Raw genomic sequence first — 20134 nt, 5'->3', positions numbered from 1 at the left:
CAGTGGTGTGGCCCAGAACCCAGAAGAACACGTGCCACACGGTGGGCACTTGGTCACTGTGTGGGATGGATGGTGATTAAAGCCATGGGTATGAATGGTATCACTGAGGAAGAAAGTATCAAATGAGAAGGGAGAACCCAGGGCCACACCTGGGGGACTCCAACGTTTTGAAGATTGTGGATCCTTCTTGCCAAACCACCCCCCAGGGAGACTGCACGAATTTGACATTTCTTACATGAATGAATGTGAATAAGGGAGTGATATTCAACTCCAGTGATTAGACAACCCCAGCCAGGATATCTCTAAGGCAATCCGGAAGGGGGTATAAATTTCTTTTAAACATTTTTGAAAAGAAAATCAAGATTAACTTCTCTGTAAATGTCTGCCCTTCACAGACCACATAGAGAAGAGGCAGGGACTGGATTCCTCCCAACAACCCAGCACCTCTGCAACCCCACTATTACTATTGCTGTAATCATGGCAGAGTCTTAATGTATGTAAAACCAGGTGAGACGTGGCCCACAGTTCTAGCTGCTCTTCAAAATGGAACTGAAACGGGGAAAGACCATGATCTCTAACCTAGTGACAGTGGACCAAGCAAGGCACGCACTGTCCCCTCCCCACTCGCAGGAGTCATTATAGCTTCTGTCTCTAAATCTCATCATGAAAGTGAAAGGGCTTCCCTGGTGGTTCAGATGATAAAGAATCTGCTTGCAATGTGGGAGATGTGGGTTTGATCCCTGGGTCAGGAAGATTCTCCCTGAAGGAGAAATGCAATCTGCTCCAGTATTCCTGCTGGAAGAATTCACTGGACAGAGGAGACTGGCAGGCTACAATCTATGGGGTCACAAAGAATTGGACATGACTGACTGGATTACCATAAAGGAACATGGGTTGTAAAGTTAAGCCATCAGAAAGCTTGAGAAAGACTCTTGTCAGGCAACGTTTCTCAGGCCCCCTGTCTTTTTCTCTGGAGTTCACAGAGTCAGGAGAGTTGAGCAATATCAAACAGGTCTCTGCAGAACCCCTCCTGCACTGATACACATTATAGATCTATCAGGATGGGATAAGACTGCGGTGTTCCCAAAATGCATTTCTCCTTCTTGCTACCCTTACCCCGAACTAACAACGCTTGGAATAATGTTCTATGGAACACCTGTTGGGGAGACACAGACTGTGTTCTCTGATTACAACTGTTCGTACTTGGTTCTAAGAAATCAAAGAAGGTTGAAGGGTAATATCGAGAGGCCAGTGACTATGGCCCATTCTTCATTCATTCAGTAGAAGAGGAAGCTAATGGTTAAAGGCTTTTTGTCTTCCAGCCCTAACAATATTCTCTCAAAGCATCAAATGTTGCAAAGAACCAGATGAGCTAGAGTATTTCTTATATTCTCTGGATTAGGTACTACTTGTCCTTAGTTCCTAGAGCCATCTACACAGGGGTGATGGTGATGGTTCAGATGATAATGGTAAGCATCATGAGGGTGATGGTGATGATGGCGACAATGATGAAGGTGAAGGTGATGGTGGTGATGACTGTGATGGTCATGGCGGTGAGAATAATGAGTAGAAGATGGTGAGGATGGTGATAGTGACAATGGTGGCCATCATTCATTATTGAGCCCTTGCATTCTAGATGCTGTTGTAGGTATTTTCCATACCTAACCTCAGTTCATGTTCACAACAACTCAGTAAAGCACGTCCAACTCAGTAAAGCATGTAAAATCCTCATTTTAAAAATGCAGAAACTGACTCAAAACCTTTTATGAGTATTTCACTGTGATAAGGTGATTTGAGGTACTGAGGCCAGAAGGGGATCTTCAGTCATTCATCACCAACCACAAACACTCCTAAGAGCCTTCTGTGTTTACAGTTCCTTAACAAAAAGGATAGGAACCATGGTTTGTTTCACTCCTCCTGGGTACTTGTCACTGTGTTAGTTGTTTTACATGTACCTCGTACTGTTATCTTCTGACAACCCGATGAGCTAGGTACTATTGTTGTCTTTATTTTTCAGGCCAGGAAACTGAGTACCAATAACATTAAGAAACGTGCTCAGTCACACAGCTGGTACATGGCAGGGTCAGGGCCCAAACTGAGGTCATTGTGATTCTAATGGCTGTTTTTTTTTTTCTGTGACCCCACATGACCTCTAAAGATCCAGAGAGATACCAGCTACATACCCAGTTCCTAGAGGACAGGTTCTGTCATTAACTTGAGTGGAGACAAAGTTGAGAGTTTCATCCCCTGGGATGAAAAACATCTGATGCCTGCCTGATCACACTGCTGGCCTTCCCCCAGGTTTGCATTACAGTGAAGATTCTGGGTTCGGGCTTTGGAGACCAGCTGCCAAGGTTTGACTCTCAAGTGTTCACTGCCTAGTTGTGTGGGCAAGTTGCTGGGCTTCTGTGTGCCTCTGTTTACTGGTTATAAAATGGGGGACAGATCTCACCCAGTAGTTGTGAGGACTGAATGATGTGGTACCCAAACCACAGAGGCACACATGAGCCTTAGTCAGTGGTGGCTGCCATCAGCATCACTGTTGATGTGATGTGAACTAAATGTGGGTGGCAGTCAGATGGGTATGTGCCCAGGTAGTGCTGCTTGATTCACTCACACCAAGGTGACTCTGCCTGTGACCCTGCCCCATCTACATCTGACAGCAAGTCAGGTTTTCTTAGCTGTGAGCCTTCTGTCCTCTTCCCGGGCCTCCTTCCGAGAGTCATGGCGATGGGTGTGTGTGCCAGCTGCCGAGTGGTAAAGCTGGCACTCCACCCAGATCCCTCCGACCTAAAAGCCCCTGCTCTTAACCACCATACTGCCTGCCTTTTAAAATATTGTCCTAGGAGATAAAATGCATGTAATAACAAGCTCAGTTTGTAAAATCTTGGAGTAAGTCCCTCAGAGAAATCCAGGTTGAGTAATGTAGGGGGAAACCACCTGAAGTATTGTTGGGTGATGTCATGAGCAGCCCAGAAGGTGGGATCACTACTAAAGATCTGATTGGTTAGATATTACCTCACACCTGTCAGAATACCCATCATCAAAAAGAAAACAAATGACGGATGTTGGCAAGGATGTGGAGAAAAGGAAACCATCGCACACTGTTGGCGGGAGTGTTAATTGGTGTGGCCACTAATGGAAAACAGTTTGAAGGTTTCTCAGAAAACTAAAAATAAAACTATCATGGACTGGCAGCCTACAAGGCTCCTCTGTCCATGGGATTTTCCAGGCAAGAGTACTGGAGTGGGGTGCTATTACCTTCTCCGAAAACTATCATAGGAGCCAGCAATTCTGCTCCTGGATATTTATCCCCTCAAAATAAAAACACTAATCTGAAAAGCTACATGACCCCAATGTTCATAGAGCGTTATTTACAATAGCCAAGATATGGAAGCAACATAAGTTCCCATGGATAAAGAAGATGAAGTAAGGAGTTCCCTGGCAGCCCAGTGGATAGGACTCTGTGCTTTCACTGCTATGTCCTGGGTTCAATCCCTGGTCAGGAACTAAGATCCTACAAGCTGCATGGCATAGCCAAAGGGAAAAAAAAAGATGTGGTATGTATATATGTGTATATACACACACACACATACACATACACAATGGCTTACTACTCAGCCATGAAAAAGAATGAAATTTTACCTTTTGCAACAACATGGATGGACTTGGAGGGTATTATGCTTAGCGAAATAAGTCAGATAGAAAAAGACAAATACTGTATAATGTCACTTACATGTGGAATCTAAAAAATAAAACTAGTGACTGTAACAAAGAAGAAACAGACTCAGAGATATAGAGAACAAACTAGTAGTTACCAGTGGGGAGAGAGAAGGGGGAGGAAAAGACAGGGATAGACGATTAAAACGTATAAACTACTATGTATAAAATATAAACCACAAGGATACATTGTACAACACAGAGAATATAGCCAACATTTTTATAATAACTGTAAATGGAATATAATCTTTAAAAGTTGTGAACCACTATGTTGTATACCTGAAACATATAATACCGTACATCAACCATACCTTAATTTTTTTTAAGTCCATGATCTAAAAAAAAATTCTGATTGGTGAAGGATTTGCTGCCTGGTCCCACTGGGAAGACAGGAAACACTAAGTCCTTTGGGAAGATAGGAAACATTAAGGAGGATCTTCAATTTCATTCCCTGGTGGTTTCTCAGCTTCTTTTGATAAGGGAAAGAAAGGACTTTTTACATTTTTCTTTGCAAGCTCAGTTGATTGTATCTATTTCTGCAAGACTTTGTTACAAAGACTTCTCTCAATACACAGAAAATCACTCTTCCTTAGATATCCAAGATAAGCAGTATTTTTAAGTGAAAAAAAAAAACAGATTGTCATAGAATATACATAGTGTTCTTCCCCCCCCCCCCACCCTTTTTTTTCCAAGTGTCATTTTCTGACCACAAGAGAAATTTGGAGAAAAAAACAAAAGTGTTGAAAGTCTTATCCCAGTATGATGGGACTGCATGAGCCTTGACTTTCACTCAGTCTTTTAACAGCTATTTATTGCAGACCTACTGTGTGCAGGCCACTGAGGATATAGCGGCGGGGGTGGGGGCCCAATTTTCACTTTATGGGTTTCAGCCCTGTTTGGATTTGTGTAATAGGCAAGTGTGACTTTTGTGCTATTGTTGTTCAGTCGCTTAGTCATGTCCGACTCTTTGCAACCCCACAGACAGCAGCACATCAGGCTGGCTCCTCTGTCCTCCCTAACTTCTGTAACCAGAAATATAACAAAGAATTGCTTCTTCCCAAAGAGGAAAACCCCTCTTCTACAGCCCAAGCGAGCCTCACCCATCTCTGCCACCTTGGTATCCTTCTTATCACACACCCTTCACATCAGCCATCTCAGCCCTTCACTGTCCAGCCTCTAGTCTCTTAAAAGAGAATGACAATTAAAAATAAATAATTTTTTTTAAAAAAGAGACAGCAACAGACCTAAGTCTGAATTCTGATCCTACCACTCACCAGGTCCACAGCTTAACCTGGCTGAGTGTCTGTGTCGCGCCTAGAAATGCAAGCAAATTTCCTTGTTGGGTTGTTTGTAATGATTAGAAAATATCATGTGTCAAACTCCTGGTATGGTCCCTGGCACACAGCAAGCACTTAATACTGACACTAGCTATTATTATATTGCTATTCTTACTCTTCCAAGCTGGAAATTCTCAGAGGTGGCCTTGTCGCAGGTCAAGGGCCCAGATAGGAACCTGTTCAGTTCCCCTCCGTCTCCCTCCACATTCATCTTTCCTCCCCTTCCCTCTGTCTTCCCCTACTGTGTTCTCTTCCAGGCATACTTCCTCCCTCCCTGCATCTCCCCTTCTCTCTCCCTCCCAGGCCATCCTGCGTGCAAAGTCTTGAATCACGACCTCCTCCTTCAGCATCTCCAGCCTTTCTCTGCATCTCGCTCCTTTGTCATCAAACATGCCCTTCAAGCTGGTGCATCTTCAGGATCACAGCTTCTTTAACTCCTTTTCTACAACTCATACTTCTGTCCCACCAAGACCTTAAAGTGCATTACACCCTCTGTCCTCACCACTAACTTCTGACTCTGTCTTTGAAGGCCCACCTTCCTCCTCCAGCTCTGTTCTCTCTGTCCTACCCACCCCAGCCCCTGCCAGTTCTCTTTCTCAAAACCTTCTCATCTTTGATCACCACAACTGGGGTGAGGGATGCTCCTGGAAGCCAGAGGCCAGAGGCCAGGATGCTGCTCAAGATTCTTACACTCCCCAGGACAGCCCCCCAACAGAGGATTGTCCGGCCCAACATGTCAGCTGTTGGTCAGTCACTTAAGTCGTGTCCTACTTTTTGCGACCCCATGATCTGCAGCATACCAGGTTTCTCTGTCCTTCACTGGCTCCCTGAGTTTGCTCAAATTCATGTCCATTGAGCAATGATGCCATCCAGTCATCTCATCCTCTGTCACCCCCTTCTCCTCCTGCCCTCAGTCTTTTCAAATGAGTCAACTCCTTGCATCAAGTGGCCAAAGTCTTGGAGCTTCAGCTTCAGCATCAGTCCTTCCAGTGAATATTCAGGGTTGACTTCCTTTAAGATTGACTGGTTTAATCTCCTTACAATCCATGGTACTTTCAAGAGTCATCTCCAGCATCACAGTTGGAAAGCATCAGTTCTTCGGTACTCAGCCTTCTGTATGGTCCAGCTCTCACATCCGTACATGACTACTGGAAAAACCATAGCTTCGAGTATATGGACCTTTGTCAGCAAAGTGATGTCTCTGCTTTTTAATACGCTGTGTAGGTTGGTCATAGCTTTTCTTCCAAGGAGTAAGTGTCTTTTAATTTGTCAGTAGTGCTATAGTTAAGAAACTCTACTGGCTCCTTCCTCTCTAATTAATCTGTTATTTTTCTGGGGAAAAAAAAGCAGTTCATTAAGCCAATACACTGCTCCATCAGCAGATGAAATAGCAGTGACTCAGACCCTGGATTCCGACTGCCCTGAGGCCAAGCCCTGGTTAGGTTGTTTGCCAGCATCCAGCAGCCACATGTCTCAGAGCCCCCCCTGCCTAATCTGTAAAGTGGGGTAATGGTCAGACGATACAGTGGGGTGATCACTGATTGCTTAGCAGAGAGCTGGGAACACAGGCCACACTCAAGAATTTAAGTCAGGTTTACAGTCTTTAGGCTACTGTCCTAGGCTGGCCACAAATTGACCTCAGCCTCCATCCCAACTCTTCCCTCTACTCCTCCCCTCCCCATCATCCACTCCACCCCAACTAACCTCGATCCTCTTCCAGAACATGCTCTGCATTCCCCACCCCTCACCCTTACTCCTCCCTTCACCCCCGATTTTAGTTTCCTGTGACTGTCATGGACTTCCCAGGTGGCACTAGTGGTAAAGAACCTACCTGCCAGTGCAGGAGATAAAAGAGAGACAGGTCCAATCCCTGGGTCGAGAAGATCCCCTGGAGGAGGGCATGGCAACCCACCCCAGTATTCTTACCTGGAGAATTCCATGGACAGAGGATCTGGCAGGCTATGGTCCATTGAGTCGCAGAGTTGGACACAACTGAAGTGACTTAGCATGCATGCACACGTGGCTGTCACAACAAATTATCACAAGCTCTGTGGCTTATATTAACACAACTCATATTTTTTCTTTTACAGCTCTGGGGCCTAAAGTCCAAAATTAGTTTCACTAAGCTAAAGTCAAGGGGCCAGTCTCTTCCAGAGGGTGTAGGGAAAAAAATCTGATTCCTCACCTTTTCCAGTCTTTACTCCTTTATCCCTTGCATTCCGTGGCTCATGGCCCCTTCCTCTATCTCCAAAGCCAGCAAGGGAGTATCTTCAGCTCTCTCTCTGCTTCTGTCATATCACCTTCTCCTCTGTCTGTAGTCAAACTCCCTCTGTCCACTTCTTGCAAGAAAAGTGCCTATATTGAACCCACACAGACAATCCAGGATAAGCCCCCCATCTCAAGATCCTCAACTTCCTCAAATCCGCAAAGCTCTATCTGCCCTGTCAGGTAATGCCCATGGGCTCTCAGGATTAGGACCTGGAAATCTTTGGGGGTGTGTGAGGGGGCATCACTTTTTTTATGATTAAATAACTTTATTTATGATGCTTCAGATTTTGTAAATGCCTATATGTAAATAACTGTATAGCAACCAAAGTCCCACAAATTCTAGCCAAGGCACAACCACTGATCAAGACCTTTTGAAAAATCAAAAAGAAATAAAATGTCGGACAAGAAGCTTTCTTCTCCCAACAGAGAATTTAATAAATGAACGTACTTCTCTGACCTTTTAAGGTTCACACTGGGAAAATGTAAACTTTCATTTAAGGGCATCCCCAACCAACTGACTGCTTGATCAACCTATATTTGGAAAAATAAACCCCATAGTTAAAAAATATCTATCAAATGTTCTTCATACCCAGAACATAATAAAACCTTGACACCCAGAATGAAAAACCTCTCCGTTTCTGTACCAGACCACAGATTAGTCTACCCATCAGCCTATAATCAAGTTCCTCTGAATTTCACCATCAACTCACTGTGATGTCGTTAAGAAACTACATGCTAATATCCTTTTATTCTTGCGGGGCACCATTCATCCCCATCTTCCATTCTGAAATGTTCTCCCCTCCAACTCTGAATACATGCCAGTGCCCACGCCCAGTGGATCCTCAGCTGAGCAGTAATCACTCTGGGTAAATGATTGCTCCTCCTCTGGGACCCTCACACTTCCCCACTCCTTCCGCGGTCACTTCCACACAACCCGAGGTCACTGCCTGTTTCCTGTCAGGCACTTGGACCTGTTCTCTCAGACTGAACCTAAGTCCCTTGAGGAATGCTTCACGTCACCCCCCTAGCTCAGCTCACAGTTTTGTACACAGTGGACACTTAGTCAACAAGGGTTCTGTGGCTGGTTTTTATTGTCCACCTCCAAAAAGAAAGTTGGATTTGAGCCCGACTGAAGCTGATCAGCCATTTAAAAAAACACGATGGATGGAAACTTGTGTTACCTTGATGAGAGAGTAGCATTGCCCTCATCCTCCTGTCGGCAAGCCCTGTGAAGACATTATTCAGAAAACAAAGAAGGTGAATTGACTTGATATTTACCTTCTTCTTGCTTCTCTTTTAAAGGATTGTCTTTGTATCTGAAATACCTTCTGGAACATTATAAAAAAATTACAAGCCGGACCCAGGAACTTCAGGTAATCTTTGAGCTCCAAAAGTTCATTTCAGCTCCTCGTTGAAATTTTCATGGCACTGAGCATCTTAACTCTGTTGTTCCTCTATTAGGTAGTCAGCGCACATCCTCCAAAAGGTGATATGATATCTCCATTTGCACTCCAAGTGATTCAGATGGGGTGGCTGAGATCTCCCAGGAGGGCAAGGAGACTTGTTTTCCTCTGTCCAAACCCAGACAATTTTAGATCTTAAAATTTGACATTTTAGATCTTAAAAATTGTATTTATTAAATGCAGTGGAAGAAGTACCACAGTACAGAGAGCAGACGTACCAAAAGTTACATAATGTCAACATTTTAGAGGCAAAATAATCCTTAGGGATTGTATTGCTCTGATAGCTATTGTCATGTTAATACTGTATAATAAACAATATCAGTATTCCACAATTACTGTCCACTGCTCACATGTCTGGGGCCAGTTGCAAGGTGAATCCACTGGTCTTGGATGGACTTACTCACATGCCTGGGTGTTGGCTGGCTCTTGACTGATCTAGGCTGGCCTCAACTGGAGCAGCTGTGGTCTGTTCCACGTGTCTCTGATACTCTAGCAGGCTGGCCTGAGCATGTTCTCATGGCACTAATAGAGGAAGCAGAGATCAGGAAGAGAAATCAGGCCCTTGTGTTATGTCTGCCAACATCCCATTGGCCAGAGCAAGTCACATGGCTGAGTTCGGTGTCAGGGGGCAGGATATGGGCAGGCCCTACAAGTTACATAACCAAAGGTGTGAATAGAGGAAGGGTGAAACGGTGGGACCACCTCAACAATCAACCACAAAGACCATCTATTTTTCTGTAAAAGGCCAGAATATTCTGTAAAGGGCCTATAAATATTTCAGGACATATAGTCTCTGTCACACCTATCTGACTCTGCTACTACAGAGCAAAGACAACCATAGACAATTGTGTAAATGAATGGGTGTGGCAAGCATGCTCTGTTCCAATAAAACTTTATTTATAAAAATAGACAGTGGTCCAGATTTGGCCTGCAGACAGTAGTTTGCCAACCCCGATCTAGTCCATTCTCCTTATTTTACAGATATGGACAATGACGTTCAGAGGCTTAGGTGACTATCTCAATGTCACCCAGTTGCTGGAAGAATCAACACAAAAGTACAGGCCTTCTGGCCCTAGCTCACTGCTTTTTCTCTTACACTTAGCAAATAATAACGAATAAGTCTAACTACCATTTACTGAACACCTCCTATGTGCTAAGCACTGTGGTAAAAGCTTTCCAACATTATCCCATTTAGTCCTGATAACACTAAGAGGTATATATTCATATTAACTTCTAAATGAAAAAGCATCTAGAAAGAACTATGGCTGAGAGTCTGTCTAGGTCTAGAGTCTGAACTCTTACCTATGATGCTCTGCTGCTTCCCTACTCGTTACTAGGCTAAGCATAGTTTTTCTGCATTTTTCAGCAAGTTTTGGAAACTTTTGTCCCTCGTGCAAAGGTAGTGGAAATGACTCCTGCATTATTCCTGAACAGGACTAATCAGCTACAATCTCCCTTCTTCTCCCTTCAGATCAAGATCAGCAGCTCTCAGGAAACTCAGCAGTCTTTGATGCAAGAAAAGCTGCGGGAGCACCTGGCAGAGAAGGAGAAGCTAAGCGAGGAAAGGCTACAGCAGGAGGAGAAGCTGAAAGCTCGAGTCAAGTGGCTGACGGAAGAGAAGGCGGTAAGGAGGTCCCCGTCCTTCCCTTTCATGCTGGAGAAGGAGAGATGAGCTTTCCCATAAAAAACTGAGGGCGCGCGTGTAGAGGAGAAACTTCAGCAGCGATCTTGATGGATGCCATGGAACTAAATTAATTTAAGAGGGTGAATGGAGACTTCTCTGATAGTTCAGTGGCTATGGCCCCACGCTCTCAATGCAGAGGACCTGGGTTCGATCCCTGATCAGGGAGACACATCCTACAAGCCCCAACTGAAGATCCTACATGCCACAATGAAAATCGAAGATCCTATGTGCTGCAACTAAGACCCGGTGCTATCAAATAAATAGGCATGTTTTTTAAAAAATAAATAAATAAAAAGGGTGAATAGTGTTGGAGGAATTAATATGAAGCTTGGGTCTTAAAACTCAGAGCAAGATCAACTTGAGTAGGCACAGTTATTGAAATTTCTAGAAACAAAACTTCATTGGTTTATACACTGCAGCTGATTTTACAGATCTGAGGCATTACTACAAGTCCTGGTTTATGACCGACAGAGTATTTCTAAGTATGTGCAAGACCAGCCAGTGTTATTTCAGTGTTTTGCTTTCTCTTTATACAGATCAAGGGAATAAAATGGCCAAAATTGCTACTTACTTTTCTAGAAAATGACCAATTAGAGGATGCTACCAGCAGTGCCTCTCAACTCAGAGGTGCCTGTGAATCACCTGGGGATGTTGTGAAAAGGCAGATTCTGACTCAGCCCGTCTGGGGTGGAACCTGGGACTTTGCGTTTCTAACAAGCTCCCAGCTGGTGCTGATGGGACAGCTCTGCAGACACATGTTCAAACGACACAGTCTCAGACGAAGGTTTTACCCAAGTTGGCAGATAAGAACCACCTGGAAGCTGGTTGAAAATACAGATTCTTGGGCCCTACCCCCGCCCCACTGAATCAGAATCTCAGGAGAAGGCCAGAAACTGCAGTTAATGGGCCAATTCTCCTCGTCCTTGAGTTCACTGTGTTTTTTAAAAAATATTTATTTATATGTTTGGCTGTGTCACTTCTTAGTTGCAACATGTAGGCTCTTCATTGCTTCTTGCAGGATCTTTCGCTGCAGCAAATGGACTCTCTAGATGTGATGCACGGGCTCCAGTAGTTGTGACTTGTGGGCTTAGTTGCTCCCCAGCATGCGGGATCTTAATTCCCGGACCAGGGTTCGAACCCATGTCCCCTGCATTGCAAGGAGGATTCTTAACCACTGGACCACCAGGGAAGTGCCGAGTTGGCCATTTTTGATATTCAGGGACCCACCATGAATTTAACTTCCTCAGTCACCATCACCCTGGATCCCTGGTTCATGACTTTGGCTTCACTTCTGTCATTCAAGAGATTAAAAAAATGCTAAGGCCTTGCACTCCTCCCCCTCTGCCCACCCCCCAAATTCTGATCTAGCTGGGGTGAGGGTGCAGCTCAGGCCCTGGGATTGGTAAGCTCTCCCTGGTGGTTCCCATGTGCAGCCACCGCAGAGAGCATCTCCCACCCACCTCAAAACAGTGGGACCAGATCCACTGAACCCCAACTCTCCCCCAGCACCTCCTTTCTTCCACCAAAAAGGACCAGAACTGCCAGTTCCTCCATCTCCACCAGGAGCAGCTTGGTGACTTCCTGCTGGGACCCTCCTTCTCTGTCAGACGCCCCCACTCTCCAGACCTCTCCAAGAGGCAGAGACTTCTGCCGGTTTCATCTCGTCCTCTAATTCATGCCCTACTGCTACTTCTCCTCTTTGCCTCTTTCTCTGCCTTTTGTGAAATAAAAGATTAAAAAGGAAGAACAACCTGACCAAAATCACCTGTGAGCCCCATACAGGTACTATAAACAACGGCCTTAAATCAAGACAGGTCCCTTCAGAAGGGCAATTAGATATAGAAGAAGAAAAAAACAAAAAAGTGCCATTCTATAGAGAAGGAAATAAAACCAGAAAGAAACTAAAAATCTTCAAAACCTTCACAGAACTCTCCACCTGTTTCCTCTCTCTTCTTTGTTTAATTTCTCCCTTCCCAAATGTCTTATTTTAGTTTTAATTTTGGTTTGACTGTTTTCCACTGTGAATGTACAGTATTATAACCCCAGCCTGTTCACCACCACCTTGGGCACTAGCCTGGACCCTCCAGATGCCCCTTTGTAACATTGATTCCAACAGACACAGGGTTTCAAGGTCTGACATCAACCCCCCTTTAATCACACCAAACTTCGGAGGGCACACCACCCCTTGCAGAGGGGAACACAAAGCCAGGGACCCACAGACAGTACAGCTGCTCATGTCCACTACTGTCCCATTGAGGGTCATTCTTCCCCAGACACTTAACACTGATTGGCTTGACCCCAGGGACTCATACAAAAGTACCACCACAGGCTTGAGTGGTAGGTGCCCCGATTTTAAATAAACATGGCTTTGTCACCCCCCACCCTTTCTAAAGATATGTGTGTCAAAATTAATTAATTAAGCTCCTCCTCACAAATCCTGACTTGTCTTAGGACTCTGCTTCAATGGTAAGAAATTCTAGGTTCCGTTATAGAGCTTCTGTGGTGGCTCAGACATTAAAGAATCTGCCTGCAATGCAGGAGACCAGGGTTCGATCCCTGGGTCAGAAAGAAGCCTTGGAGAAGGGAATGGCTACCCACTCCAGTATTCTTGCCTGGAGAATTCCATGGACAGAGGAGCCTGGCTACAGTACATGGGGTTGCAAAGAGTCAGACATGACTGAGTGGCTAACTTACGAAGCTATCGTTCTTTTTTTATGATTATTATGATCTGTTAACAACATCGCCCTGAGTTACGCACACACTGATGGTTTAGATCAGGGGTCAGCAAACTTTTCCCATGAAGAGCCACACAGTATCTATTTTCAGTTGTGCGGGTCGTGTCTTTGTCCTGATTTCTCAGTTCTGTGGTTGCAGTGCCAAGGCAACCCACAATGAGCATGGTGGCGTTCCAATAAAACTTTATTTACAAAAAAAAGCAGACAGTGGGCCACATTTGGCCCACATGCCATAGCTTGCCAACTACTGGTTCTAGAATCAAAGGGACCAGGGTTCAATTTCCCATTGATGCGATTTATTGGTAAACTGAACAGATTCCTAATCTCTCTAAGCCTATTTCCTCCTTCAACAAAGTGGATATGACAGAAGAAATGATTGATCTTTACTAGTGAATGATGATCATGTTCCAAGCATTTCATGTTCATCATCTCTTCTGCCCCTCCTATCAACCCAAGGCAGGAAGCACTCTTACTGTCCCATTGTACAGATGGGGAAATTGAGGTTTCTAAAGCTTCTCACTTGCCCAAGACTATACCCCTAGGAAGGATCAGCCACAGGCTCGAATCTGACCCTATCAACTCCAGACCCCGTGCTCTTAGACCCTAGAAATACTGTCCACAGTTTTCCATGGGTTTGTTGTGAGATGTGAAAGAGTTAATCTGTGAAGTGCCTGGCCCGGAGTCCAGATTCCTACCATGGTAACTATGTCTATTAAACAACAGTCATGACTTTCAGGCTTTGGAGGAAAGCATTACTCAAGAGAAAAACAGAGCGAAAGAAGCATTAGAAGAAGAACGGAAGAGAGCCCAAGAACTGGAGAACCGCTTAACCCGCCAGAAGAAGGTATGAGCTCAGGGAGGCAGAGCCGGCTTGAGCCCAGGTCGAGGTCAGGCAGCCAGAACGGACTCACCTGGGACACTCATCTGGGCCTGCCCACCCCAGCTGCTAGGCTCTCAGCTGCTCACAGTCTCCCCATGGGGATGCTGTGAGTAGTAAAGAGTCCACCTGCCCATGCAGTGCCTAGCAGAATCCAGATTCCTGCTGTTGTAATTATGTCTGTTAAATGCCAGTCATTGGTTTTCAGGCTTTGGAGGAGACCATTTCTCAGGAAAAAAGCCGAGCAAAGGAAGCATTAGAAGAAGAACAGAGCAAAGTCCAAGAGCTGGAAAACCGCTTAACCCACCAGAAGGAGGTATGCAGCTCGGGGAAATAGGTGACTCAAACCCAAACCCAGCTTGAGGGCCACGTGGGAGTAAGGTTCAAACCGCAGCTGATGGGAAGTCAAGCATGGCGGAGTTTCCTAGAGGGATTTGTCCATGGGGGAGCTCAGTTACTTTGGGAAGAAGCAGGGGGGACTCTAGGAGAAGACCCTAGAGTTGTAACCTTGCACTTATAATTTTACACAAAAATTGTAAATGTCATAAAATACAGTCTTAGGGGACACGTCGGGATTGGTAACATGAGTGTTTTCTGCATGGAGACTACATCCTGAATCCTAAAAATGGAGGAATTTCAGAATCCTGGGACTTTAGGGCTATGTGAATCCTCCAACATCCTAAAATGCCCACCCTTCATCTCTATCACCAAGAAATTTTCTACAGCCCAGGGAAGCCCATCCCAGTGTTGATGCCTTGGGCTGGCAGAAAATTCTTCCTTTAGATTGAGTTGACTGAGATTCTCTCTCAGAAAGGGTTTCAACCCTCCACCCACCACTCTGGGCTCCTGCAAGACCCGTCTGCTTTCTCTTCCACAGAATAACCTTTTAGGTGTATAAGAATAGAGGCACCGGCTCCTCTCCAGACACAAATGCCCTTCACAGGCCTGGAGCCTGGCCTTGGTCCCCTCCTCTGAGCTGCTTTAACCTGTGACAGATTAGCAGCTCACTGGCTGAAAAGGGCCCATGGTTGTGTTATACTTGGTCCTAAAGTGTTTTATCTTGAATTCATAAAATTTACTAACAAATCCAGATTCCCATCCTCTCTTGAAAAGTCGGGAAATCTGGCCCTCCTTTCCACTTGCAACAGAAATGGAGAGCCGAACCAAGTAGCAGGTGTTTGCCACAGTCCCCACCATTCCCTATTGCATTCAACACAACTCATTTCATTTCAGGTAACTGTTGAGCCCCTACAGGTGTCTGGGTTTGCAGCCCATCATCTGTTTTCTTCCTAAACTGTTTGTAACCAAAACTGAACACAGTTCTCCAGCATGCAGTGACCTACAGCAGGACTGTCCTCTCCCTAGTCAAAGATGTATTTCTGCTGATGTGTCCAAACTAGCTTTGGGGAAAGCCCTATTACATTGTTCACTTGAATGTACTTACCTTTGGTCACCCTCAGATCCTTGGGTCATTTTTATTAGATGGTCTCTTTTGTGCTTCAATCCGTGGACAGTGTAAAGGGGTGAAGAGTGAAGCTTTGCATCCAGATGAGACATGGGTTCAGATTCCGGCTGGGCTACTTGCTGGCTCAGTACCTACCTTCTTTAAAGGATGGCTGTGAGATAATGGTGTGATCTTGTACAGTGAAGTGTTTGACCCAGAATCATCACTCAATGAATGGTGGCTATTAATACCATCACTGCACTTCCAGTGCAGTTTAGGCACTTACTGTACTAACCCTCCACCACATCCCTACCTCTCAGAGTGAAATCCTTGCCCACCCCCCAGGAAGGGAGAAGTGAGGAGCCTGGTGAGCAGAGCTCATGCAGTTTGATCCTATCCAGGGAGGGGAGGTGTTTACATGTTGGGTTTCACTCAGGTCTCCGGTACAGATGTGCTCTGCAGGCCTGTGTAAACAGTGTCAGTGCCTGGTCCTGAGTTATTTCTCCAGGCGTGATGAGGAAGAGGAGGGTCTCCCAAGGGCTCGCTGGGGTGAAATGTCACTGAGAGGTCATCTGCACAGGGATGGGGAAGCCCCTTGAACTGAGTGATCTTGAGGTCATGGGGCACTTCAGAAGGGAAATTTAAGAATAGGTAGACAGCCCCAAAGCAATAGGAGTTGTGGCCGGGTCACCCACACCTTGGACAACATCAGCCCACTCCTCCCAGCAGGACCTCTTTGTGACTTCTTATTGGGAAATAAGAGATCAGAATCCCAGACATGGGCTTTGATCAACCTCAGATGGTTATGTGGTTTTTCTTTCCATTAGACCTTCCTCCACACTGTCAGGGGTTTCCCAGGTGGCACTAATGATAAAGACCCCGCCTGCCAATGCAGGAGACACAAGAGACACGGATTCCATCCCTGGTCGGGAAGATGCCCTGGAGGAGGCCATGGCAACCCACTCCAGTATTCTTGCCTGGAGAATCCCATGGACAGAGGAGCCTGGCAGGCTGCGGTCTATGGGGCCACAAAGAGTCAGGCACAACTAAACGTATTGCACGCATACATGCACCACACTGTCAGATGAATCTCTAAGAACAACAGAATCACTAAGTCACAAGGCTGGTTTGGGGGAAACTTTAAAGGTTAATTCCCATGACCTGCCCAGGAGTGTGGGAGCAAAGTGTCCAAGGGGGACAGAACTTTGGCATGAGTTGTGCAAGGACAGCCTTCCCTGTGTGCCCAGCTCGGCTGCATAGCAAAGTCCTGAGTGTCGATGTGAGATCAGATGCAATGGGGCAGCAAAGTGTCTTACCCCTAAACCCGCCTCAAACTTCAAAATAAACGTGGAGCTCCCATGATGTTACTGTTCTTCTGCTTCACTGAGGGCTGGTATTAGAACCACTGAGTGTTGGAGTTTTTTAAACTGCTTTCCACTGAAAAAAATATACAAAAGTATATACTATTTCGTCCATATTATCGATTGAATATTGTTGCAGGCTAATCTAGGACCCTAACCACCAGCTGTAATGGAAACCATGTTCCAACGTCCAGACATCTGACAGCCAAGCTGGTGTTTAAAATACAACCCATTCCAGGGACTCCCCTGGTAGTCCAGTGATTAAGATTTTGTCTTCCAATGCCAGAAACCATGTTCCAACGTCCAGACATCTGACAGCCAAGCTGGTGTTTAAAATACAACCCATTCCAGGGACTCCCCTGGTAGTCCAGTGATTAAGATTTTGTCTTCCAATGCCAGAGGGGTGGGTTTGACCTCTGGTTGGGGAGCTAAGATCCTACATGCCTTGCAGCCAAAAAACCAAAACATAAAACAGAAGCAATATTGCAACAAATTCAATAAAGACTTTTAAGTTTGGTGCATATAAAAAAGTAATAATAATAATAACCTATTTGAGAGTTGAGGTGCCCTTTCTTGCAGTGACTAGAAACAGGGGCTTTGCCGGCAGCTTCTATCCTTCTGCAATTTGCATAAACCACTTAACTGAACGGCTCATCAGCAAGTTGCTTCCTGGATAAAAAAAAAATCCCTGATTATGGGCACTAAATACTAACCACAGCCCTCCCATCCTCTCAAAGCTTCCCTTGTGAGGTTGGTCCCCTTCCCTTCCAGAAATTGGTATGTGTGGCTCATTAATTCAATACACTGCCCTCCTCTAGACACCTGATTCTATTTCAGAGATTTTTTTCAATAATGGGAAATTCCATTATTAATGAGATTCTTCTTCTTATCAGAGAGGCTGCCTGGCACGATGATAAGAACTCAGACTCTGTAATAAGGCAAGCTTGGTCGCCTTTCCTCACTGGCTCCTTGCCGGGGCCTCTGCACACAAACAATATGCAGGGCTCAGTCCTGCCCTCTCCACTAACAAGCTGCAGGACCCCTGGGCCCTCAGTAACTTTCCCCTCTTTCGTTTCCTCACCTATAACATGGGGACACAACTTCTCTATCGATGAGGATGCTATGAGAATAAACTGGGTGAGGAGCACTGGCCTTGGACCCTGGCACATAAGACCAGCCCCCAACATTTGAGCTATTGTTGTTATTATTGGTATCATGCTTACTAGCAATTTCCCCCGCTAAATGTGCAGGCAACCAAAAAGACCGGTCATTGATTTTCAGGTTTTGGAGAGCAGCATGGCCCATGAGAAAAGAAAAGCAAAGGAAGCCTTAGAGACAGAAAAGAGGAAAGTGCAAGATCTGGAGAACCACTTAACACAGCAGAAGGAGGTATGGGGAGCAGAGAGAGGAAGTGGGTGGTGGCAGCCGAAAGCCCTTGGAAGCAGCTTCAGGACCAGATGCGAGACTGTGTTTTGGAACCCGGATTAGAGCAGGTGGTAAAGCAGGCTGATGGGGAGCAGTGCCTCTGATCAGAGTGGCCAATGTCACATCACAGGACTCACCAGCTGTATGACCCTAAGGCAGACCACCTCACCTCCTGGACCAGTTTCATCATCCATAACCTGGGGAGGCTAACTACCCCTGCATCATGAGATTAAACCAGTTAGTGTTCATCAGGGCTTCCAAAGTGGCGATAAAGACGCAGATTCAGTCCTTGGATTGGAAACATCCCCTGGAGGAGGCCATGGCAATCCACTCCAGTATTCTTGCCTGGAGAATCCCTTGGACAGAGGAGGCTGATGGGCTACAGTCCACGGGATCACAAAGAGTCAGACATGACTGAAATGCCTTAGCGCACACAGCACAGTGTATATTAAGTACTTAGACCTGCCCTCACCCACAGAGGACCATCTCCATAAGCCCTGCTGGTCAACTGCCTGGGGAGGAGAGATGCCCTCCAGGGGAGACCCCTTGTTGGAGTCTGGGTCAGTCCTTCAGCCAGCATCCTCTTCCTTCATCACTGAAAGGTATTTAAGAGGCAACCGAGAGTGGGCACAGCAGAACACCACCCTCCTGGCTCCAGCCTCCTAGTTTCAGAGACTCCCAAGTAGACCTTCCCTGGGCTGATGGTCAGGTGTAGAGACAGACGTTGCAGAGGAAGATGGAGTAGACAGGTACATAACCAGCTCACACGGCAGTCACATCAAATAAGTGCCAGGGGTCAGTGCGTTCTGGAACAAATGAGAAGTACACCCTGGAGGAGAGTGACATGGGAGGGGGGAGGGGAGTCCAAGCTCCAGGCGGGGGCAGAGCTGGTGACATCCACCCCTACAAGCCTGGGAACTGGGCTCACCAGCCTCACCTGCCTGGAGCCACCATGAAGGCAGACCCCCAAGGCCGAGAGAAGGGATGAATGCCCGAGTCGCACCCTGAAAGTCAAACAGGGGCTCTGTGTACCTGCCGTGTGCCAGGCCCTACTGGGTGTCAGGGATACTGCAGAGCCCTAGACAGGCCACGGCCATGCCCTCGTGGGCCCTCCGCTCCAGGACGGAGGGCAGACAGCCTTGTAAACAAACGCTCAGGTGACCCCAGAGCCACAGGCTGTACAAAACCAGCATGAGTTAGAGAGTGGCCCACAGGCAGGGAGGGCCTCTCGTATTTGGTGACATTGAGTGAGACCTGGAGGGCAGAGGAACACTACAGGGACATCTGAGGGAAGAGAATGCCCCAGGTCAGGGGCCCCAAGTGCAAAGGAGGGCGCCTGACTTAGCCAGGAGGGTGGGGGCAGAGCGGGAAGAATGAAATCCCACTGGAACAAGATGGAAACCAAAGGGGAGGGATCAGGGCGGGAAAGCCAGAGGGAGCAGAGTCGGGGGCAGAGTGAGGCGTAGCAGGAGAGCTGTGTGCCAAACAAGTGGATTCCAGTTCCAGCTGCAGCTCTGCCCTAACATGTTGTGTGACCCTGGGCAAGCCCCTCTCTGTGCCCTCATCTGTAATGTGGGCGCAGTGACAAGAGGTTTGCTGCGAGGAGTCCGTGCATTCATTGTGAAACACCTGCCCGGGTGAGCTCAGAGTCCAGATTGAGTGGGGAGGATGGTGTGCGTGGCGGGGTATGGGGGCGGGACAGTCAAGCAGAGACCTTGGCAGGGAAGTGAGGTCAGAGTCCACACAGGGTGAGGGAGCACCGACAACGAGCAAGCAAGTTAAGGGGTAGAACCCAGACTGTGGTCAGTGGCATCCCCCAG

The 20134-nt window shown here is 46.4% G+C and overlaps 1 protein-coding gene across 1 annotated transcript in view; it reads left to right on the top strand.

Moving 5' to 3' along the window:
- Positions 1–20134, top strand: part of FHAD1 (forkhead associated phosphopeptide binding domain 1) — a 171084-nt gene that overhangs the window by 101828 nt on the left and 49122 nt on the right. The window contains exons 15-19 of the mRNA XM_065937152.1: positions 8628–8698; positions 10260–10412; positions 13944–14051; positions 14293–14400; positions 18171–18278. Of these exons, the coding sequence (XP_065793224.1) occupies positions 8628–8698; positions 10260–10412; positions 13944–14051; positions 14293–14400; positions 18171–18278 (548 nt within the window). The remainder of the gene's footprint in view (positions 1–8627; positions 8699–10259; positions 10413–13943; positions 14052–14292; positions 14401–18170; positions 18279–20134) is intronic.

Source organism: Muntiacus reevesi, chromosome 5 (genome assembly GCF_963930625.1).
Source record: "Muntiacus reevesi chromosome 5, mMunRee1.1, whole genome shotgun sequence".
NCBI lineage: Eukaryota > Metazoa > Chordata > Mammalia > Artiodactyla > Cervidae > Muntiacus > Muntiacus reevesi.
This window is presented reverse-complemented; position numbering and strand designations above follow the sequence as displayed.